Genomic DNA, 8,302 nt, shown 5'->3' on the forward strand with positions numbered 1-8,302 from the left:
TAAGAATGTTTCAATGATTGAAATGGGAGTTTAGAACTAAATCCCATGTCTGGAAAAACATAAAAGTATGCGTACTTAGTGTACAAACTGTGTTGGTATGATTCAAGTCCGGAAACCAAGTTTGCATACCAGTATGCGAACGGTCTTTAACTGAGAAGTCCGGGAACCAAGTTTGCATACTAGTATGCGAACGGTTCTACATGAGTTAGGTCCGGGACAACAGTTTGCATAGCCGTTTTCAAGCTGTTGGACAAGACTAAAGTCCGGAACTTAAGTTTGCGTACCCGTTTGAAAACTAAATGGTGAAAGTTCTAAAATCGGTTAAGTATGTATACATACTCATGAACAAATACATTTATGAAAAAAGGAATACAATCTTTGCAAACCATGATTTAATGTTCATGAATTGATTCTTGTACTTTGTACATTATGAATCATTTTGATTTTGCTTCAATTGGATCATATATACTTCTATGTGATTGTCAACAATTGAACAACTCTATGAAACTGTTAGAGCACTGCTCGGTCGAACTCGCAAGCGTTGGTATCTCAAGCTTGTTTGTCAAGTTTAGGTGATCAAAACTATAAGTCTTGATTTCTAGTCTATTTATAGTTATGTCTCGGACTAGGATAAAATGTGTAGTTGAGCTTTAGACTACACGACGTTCATCGGTTGAAGACGAAGATCTACTGAGGAGAGCTTGGAGGAACTTCATCAACAAAAGGTATGTGGAGACTAAAACCTATAAGGGAGAACTATATAAGGGATATAACTCTTGGATATCTTTCCTTGATTGAATCTGACTGTCTAGTTGATTCTCTCGGAATTATATTGGAGTTAGTCCATACAAATTTACGAACGAAATATTGGGTGTGTTTTTTTGACCCCCGCATTTTCAATTGGTATCATCGCACAAAAACACGTTAAAGACCTCATAAGTCTGTGTTTGTAGCAATCTGGCTCTATAAACGTACCGCCAGTTTTCGATGGATCGACTAATTTTTGGCAGGGAAGGAGAGTTTAAAAGGGCACAACATAATTAGAAGGAATTGGATCTCCATCACGAGCAAATGCATACAAGGTGTTTGTATAAATGTCTGACAGATGAGTTTTTCATCCAAGTCTTAACTCCGGCTGCCATGGGTCTATATGGGTTTGACTAGAGGGCTGAGTGAAGAATTCGAAGCCAACAAGGGGTGTAAGAGTTTGGTTCTGTCGGAGAACCAGAGACATGGAAGTGAAGGAAGATGGTTGCTGAAATGGGTGCCAATGCCACTGTTTTTCGATTTCTCATGCCGATTTGATTCACTCAGGGGTTTTTCAGTCTTTTATAACTCATTTCAACCTGGGAGGAGTCTGTATTTAATGCAGTTAACCGTTTTATTAAAAAACGGGATGAAAAAGTGAAAGTGGGTGTATTTTAGTAATTATGCAAAAAAAAAACGGGTGTATTTTAGTATTTGACAATCCCATATGGTGTAGTTTATCAAAACTCCCTATTAATTATAAACAATTATATATTGTATTATTGACTCTGATTCTTCGCAAAAAGTAGATTTTAAAAACATTAAACATAAATCATAATCATGGCGCATCAAAAGCTCTAAGTCTAAGCATACACCATCAAATAAAATCACAATTAATACATAATCATAAATCAATTAAAATAAATGCAAAATAGCTACAAAATTAATCATAGTTATCAGTCAATCACGAAAAATGGCTACCTCTGTTGTCGCGGGGACGGGGTTTATCTTCTCATAGCAAACACTCTCTCAAAAGATAAAAACATTGCTCAAAAGTGCTTATAAAGAAGAAAAGAGAAGAAGAAACAAATAATAACACAGGGAAATTGCTACGTTTATAAGTATTGCAGACCAACTGTGACATATAAATAAGACACTACATAAAACGATTGTCTTCTAGCGCATGTTGTTCTTCGTCTTCTTCTTCTACTGCCACTGCACAAACTTTTTTGCAACTATTTTTTTCCTATTCTCTACTCTCCCCAATATATCCGTCGCCCCTCTATGACTCGACACCTCCATACATATACACCACAAACCCAAATCTTGGGTAAATATCCTCAAAATATCTCCTCTTACGGGAATAATTATTTTTTTTCCTCTCTCTCCGCGTCTTCTGAGTCAAAACTCTTCCAATTTGATAGATACGAAACCTAGGAGAGTTTATCTCCTCCCAAGTTACGAAACAAGGTGTTAGAATTTGGAAAGGCCTGAATGTGGTAGTTGGGTTATGTTTGAATTGGGCCCATTTCGTATTTGGTTGGGTCTGATTCCTCGAAGTAGATTTATATAAACGAACAGAGAAGAACAAAGATGGGGGAGGCGGACAGAGCCGAACTGAGAATAGGGTTTGCGTTTTTTATTGTTCTCTTCTTCCATGGTTTGCTAGTTTTCTATGTTACGGCGACGGATGAACTTGTAGATGTTGGTTTATTTTGTGTTCTAAAATAAATTCAGTTTTTAGTGCTTAATGAATGTTTGAGTGTCTCAATTGATGGTTTTGATTAATAACCCTTTCATGTTTTATGTCAAGTATACTTCATAGTTCGGTATTAAACCATTCCATTTTAGACCTGATTAATTTTTGTCTATGATAATTCTTTTACTATCTGTGCCATGTATAGTTAGTGCTACGGATATCTACTTTTAGGTCGAGAGACTAAACATATATTTTGAAAACTATAATTAAGCTTCTTATTGATAAATCCTCTGTGTATGATGCTACGTGTTGCTACCATATATGATTAATATGAGACTTTTGTGACAGGATACATATAAATTCAACTCTGCAATGGAATTCCCGAATCCCTAACATATTGGTCACCTTGATATTTCTTTCATCCACGATAATTTGATTCATTTAGCTTATTTTATCCTACATACTTATTTTGATTGATTACTATCAGTTAGAGGTATTTTCACACTCCTTGAGGGAACGAACCACATTTGTTGTTGTCTACAATTTCGACACCGTGCACTTGCGGTAAAACAAAGTCGGTATTCCGACCCATCAATAATGAACAAGATCAAGGTTATATTAAAGCTGGTAAGTGGGAAGTTCATCATCAAGAGTTATGGATTCGAAATTGGATTCCTAATTTCCGTCCAGAAAACCATCGTACTTCTTGTGCAAACATTTGGATTCATCTTCCTGGATTGAGCTTAGAGTATTGGGATAAACAAACTTTATTCACCATCTGCAAAGCTTTGGGTACTCCTGTTAAAGTGGATGAAGCTACATTAAATTTTGAAAGTGGCTTATATGCAAGAGTTTTAGTCAATATTGATTTAGCAAGGAAGGTGCCACATAAACTTTGGATCAAAACAAAATTGGAGGTTTTATGCAAGATGTTTTACTTACCAATCTACCTAAATTCTGCCACAATTGTAAAATTGTAGGTCATTTCCAATCTGAATGCAGGGTTAAGCAAGTATCTCATGAAACAAGCAATCAACAAAACAACAGGAACTCTCCACTTTTTGGTTCCACACCAATAAAGAGTCAAGACAAATTTGAATCTCAGAAAGCACAAGGAGCAGGAAAGAGCTCTAATATTCCCCCTACTTCTAGTAATTCTTCACAGAGTTCTGGCAATCAAATGCAGGGTATGGCTATAGGTGAAAATTTTGATATCTATCCAACTCCATCTCAAATTCAACAACCATCAACTATTTTTCAGCAAACAAATATATTGAGATTACTTCTGGTATGCTTGGTTCTCTTCCAGTTGAAAATATTGAAGATACTATTCCTATTCATGATGATAAGGAAATTTTAACTGCTGCGAAAGTATTACAAATTGTTGAAGACAATTCTTTAGAAAATAGTGTAATAAAATATATCAATGGTAAGGATGGCTCTGTATCAGAAGAAAGGGTTCCAACTACTTCTTGGTCCAAGATAATTCAAAAACCAGTTGCAAATCCAAATACTTCTTCTAATGTTTCAGTAAATGTAGTTCCTAAGGTAAATTCTCAACAAGATCCTGTTAAATATAATTTTAGAAAGAATCAAGGAAAGGGAGGCACAAAAGGCCTCCAATATTTACAATGAAAGTTCTCTATTGGAACCTCAGGGGCCTTAGAATATCTAGGGCTCAAAATAAATTATGGTCTTTAATAAATCAATTTCATCCTTCATTAGTTTTTGTAGTTGAACCTAAAGTTGTTTGTAGTGCTTCCTTATGCAATAAATTAAATCTTCCTGGAATGCAAAATAAAGTTATTCGTAATTTAGTTGGTAATCAAAAAGGCAATATATGGCTATTTTGGAATAAAACTTTACCAGAGCTAACTGAAATATCAATGTCAAGTGAGATGATTACTGTTAGTATTGGAGGTGTTCTTGCTTCTGGAATTCATGCTCATGTGGGAGTGGTGCAAAGAATATTTTTATGGAGTGAGATGGAGCTCATAAGTGATTTAAAGAAACCGTGGCTTGTTATTGGGGATTTCAACTCTATAGTTTCTTCTGAAGAAAAGATTGGTGGAAGAGCAGCTAATAGTAGGGTGATGCAAGAATTTAATACTTATCTTGATAATTGTGAATTAATTCAAGCTCCAAAGTCTGGGTTACAATTCTCTTGGTCTAACTGTTAACATGGAAACAAAAGAATTTTGAGTAATTTGGACAGAGCAGTCTATAACCATTTGTGGTTTCAAATTTTTTTCTGATTGGGGTTATAAAGTTGTGTTGAGAATTGCCTCTGATCATGCACCCTTATTAGGTGTAAGTGAAAGCATTCCCAAGCCTTCAAATATACCTCTTAAATTTCAAAAAATGTGGTTAAGTCATCCTGGTTTCATGGACTTAGTGTCTAATTGCTGGAATGAAGAAGTTGTTGGTGATCCTTCTTTTGTTTTACTTCAAAAATTAAAAAAATTGAAGAATATTTTGAGAGACTGGAATTGGAATGTTTTTGGTAATGTAAATGTCAAAATTAAAGAAGCAGAAGAGGAAGTTCATAAAGGAATGGAATTATCAGACAACAATCCTGCTGATACTGAAATATTGAATAATTTGGTTATAGATGAAAATAATTATAATTCTAGAGAAGTGCAACTCAAAAAAATGCTGCAACAAAAAACTAGAACAAAATGGGTCAAGGAGGGTTCTGTGAATACAAGCTTTTTTCACACTAATTTGAAGATTAGGCAATCAAGAAATTTCATTAGTGAGATGGAAGATAGTAATGGTGATATAATATCAAATCAAAAGAAGATAGCTGATACCTTAGTAAATCATTTTGAGAAAAATTTCCAATTTCAAGAAACTGAAGAAGCTGATTCTCTTCTTGAAGTCATTCCAGAGGTTATCACTGAAGAAGATCAACATATGCTTGATGCGGTTCCAAATGAAGAAGAGATAAATGAAGCTATTTTTAATATGGATCCAGAAAGTTCTCCAGGCCCATATGGTTTTTCAAATTGTTTCTGTAGAGCTTGTTGGCATATGATTCATGCAGATTTTGTTCAAGCTATTTAGTTTTGCTGGAAAAGAAGATTCGTACCAAAGGGGCTCAATTCAAATTTTCTTGTTCTGCTTCCAAAAATTGAAGGTGTTAAAACTCCTAATCATTTCAGACCAGTTGGTCTTAGTAATGTCAACTTCAAGACAATTACTAAAATAATCAATACAAGAATGAGTTCCTTGATGACAAAATTGATAAGTCCTCAGCAGGTGGCTTACATTAAAGGAAGAAGTATACAAGAGCAAATCATTCTAGCATCTGAACTAGTGAATGAAATGAGTAAAAAGAGAAGAGGAGGAAATGTGGCTCTGAAACTTGATATTTCCCAAGCATATGATTCAGTAAATTGGCAATTCTTATTTCAAGTTTTATGCAAGTGGTTGCAAACCTTGTTTGAGTCAGCAAAAATTTCAGTTCTGATAAATGGTGGACCACAAGGATTCTTCTCTGTTGGTAGAGGTTCAGTTCTGATAAATGGTGGACCACAAGGATTCTTCTCTGTTGGTAGAGGACTAAGACAGGGTGATCCCTTGTCCCCAACTCTGTTTGTTATTATGAAAGATGTTTTGAGCAGATGCATTCGTAAAATGGTGCAGGAAGGCAAGATAGAACCAATGGTCATAAGAAAAGGCATACATCCAACACACTTGTTCTTTGCTGATGATGTTCTTATTTTATGTAATGGGTCCAAGAAGAGTGTGAGAATCTCATGAGTTTGTTGGATAAATATCAAAAAGGCTCTGGAAGATTATCAATAAAACTAAAAGTAAGCTATTCATTGATGGAACTTCAGCTGTGAGGAAGAATCAGATAAAGGATCTCATGCAAATGGAATTAAGCCACTTTCCTGATAAATACCTTGGTGTTATACTTGCTCCAGGAAAAGTTAAGGTATCCACTGTATGGCCAGTGGTAGAAATGATTCAAAAGAAGCTAGCAGCTTGGAAGAGAAAGCTACTTTATTTTTAAGATAGAGTGGTGCTTATAAAATCAGTTTTGTGCAGCATTCCAATATATAATATGGCACTGTATAAATGGCCATCATCAATCATAAAAATCTGTGAAAAATTATAAGGAATTTCTTGTGGTCTGGAGATGGAGAAGTCAGAAAATATACAATCTTATCTTGGAAGAAAGTATGTACTCCTTACATTGAAGGAGGTTTGGGTATTCAAAGATTGGAAGTAATCAACAAGGCTTTGCTCATGAAGATGATATGGAGAATTATAAACTCTAATGAACAATGGGCTCAGTTTATATAAGCTAAGTACATGAACAAAAATGGTCAGTGGATTGAGAACTGAAAATTATCTTCTATTTGGCCTGGATTAAAGTGGGCATGGAGTTCATTAAAAGAAAATCTCAAATGGTGTATAGGAAAAGGAAATAATATAAATGTCTGGTTTGATAACTGGATTGGTGATACACCTCTAATTGAGAAGATTGGAGTAAATAACTATGCAAAGAACAACTTAAACATGAAAGTTTCAGAGATGATTCATAATGGTTAATGGAATATTCCTTCAGAACTGCAGCAGATAATTACCTCTATGAGACTACCTGACATTGGGGGAGAGCAAGATTTACTCATTTGGACAGGTCATATGCAAGGTAATTTCACTACATCCTCAGCAGTTTCAATTCTAAGACCTAAAGAACCTATTTTTAAATGCTCTAAGTATATATGGAATACCTTTCTACATCCTAGCACAACAAGTAATGTCTGGAAAATAATTCAAGGTATATATGTTGATGATCCTGCAATGGTTAAAAATGGGTATGATTTAGCTTCTAGGTGTTTCATCTGTGAAAATAATTTGGATAGTATGAATCACATGCTATGGCAATGCACTTTCAACAAAAAAAAATCTAGAGTTGGTTATGTGAGGTTTTTGAATTCAGCATGCCTAATTCCTTTGATGACATATGGAAAAGTGCAAAGCATAAAAGTCCATTAGTAAAAGAAGCTTGGATCACAGCTGCATGTTCTGTCATTAAAGAGCTATGGTTTCAAAAGAATAGAAGATATTTTGATAATATTAAGCCAAATAAGCAGATTCTCAACTGCAGAATTAAAAAAACTAGTGCTTGAAGGGGGATTAAGGATGAAGAGTAACATTTGGAACCAAAGTTATGATCACAAAATAATATCTTTCTTTGCTATGGGATCTGGATCTATAAAGTTTCATAGTATTAAAGGATGCTTTTGGTTTCCTCCTCCAATTGATTATATAATGTTTTGCTGTGATGGATCTTCATTTGGTAACCCTGGAAACAGCTGGATTTGGAGTAGTTATTAGAGATCATGTTTGTCAGGTGGTTGGAGTGCTTACAGGAGGTTTAGGAATTGCAATTAATTATGTGGCAGAAAACTATACAATTGTGTATGTTGTAAAATTGGCAGCAGAATGGAAAATTCAGAACATTATTGTATGTTCTGATTCAAAGTCAGTACTTGAAAACTTTGCAAGAAATCAAGCTCCATGGTTTGTCAGAGTAAGATGGCAGAGAGCAGTCAGCAAATTATCTTCTGTTATTTTTCAACACAAGTTCAGAGAAGTGAATTTCTCAGCTGATACTGCTGCAAAAAAGGGTGCAAGACTAGGTGCAGGAGAAAGGCAAGTATTCATTGGAATACCAAATTTTCTCCCCACGGTTGAAATGCAAGGAGTTACATACTATAGATTCAGTTAGGAATTGTCTTCCTTTTTGTTGATTTTATCCATTTTTTCAGCCTAAGTAGTTGGTTTCTTTTATTTTCAGTTCTAATTTTGTAACCTCCTTTTTTGTTAATCAATAAAATA

General features: G+C 34.8%; 1 protein-coding gene across 1 annotated transcript; it reads left to right on the plus strand.

The window, feature by feature from the left end:
* Nucleotides 1–4,332: 4,332 nt before the first annotated feature.
* LOC113273230 lies at nt 4,333–5,512 on the plus strand. The gene is made up of 2 exons (XM_026522983.1): nt 4,333–4,621; nt 4,716–5,512. Exons 1-2 carry the CDS (start codon nt 4,333–4,335, stop codon nt 5,510–5,512), a joined length of 1,086 nt encoding a protein of 361 aa, XP_026378768.1.
* Nucleotides 5,513–8,302: the final 2,790 nt, after the last annotated feature.

Source organism: Papaver somniferum, chromosome 4, assembly GCF_003573695.1.
Source record: "Papaver somniferum cultivar HN1 chromosome 4, ASM357369v1, whole genome shotgun sequence".
Classification (NCBI taxonomy): domain Eukaryota; kingdom Viridiplantae; phylum Streptophyta; class Magnoliopsida; order Ranunculales; family Papaveraceae; genus Papaver; species Papaver somniferum.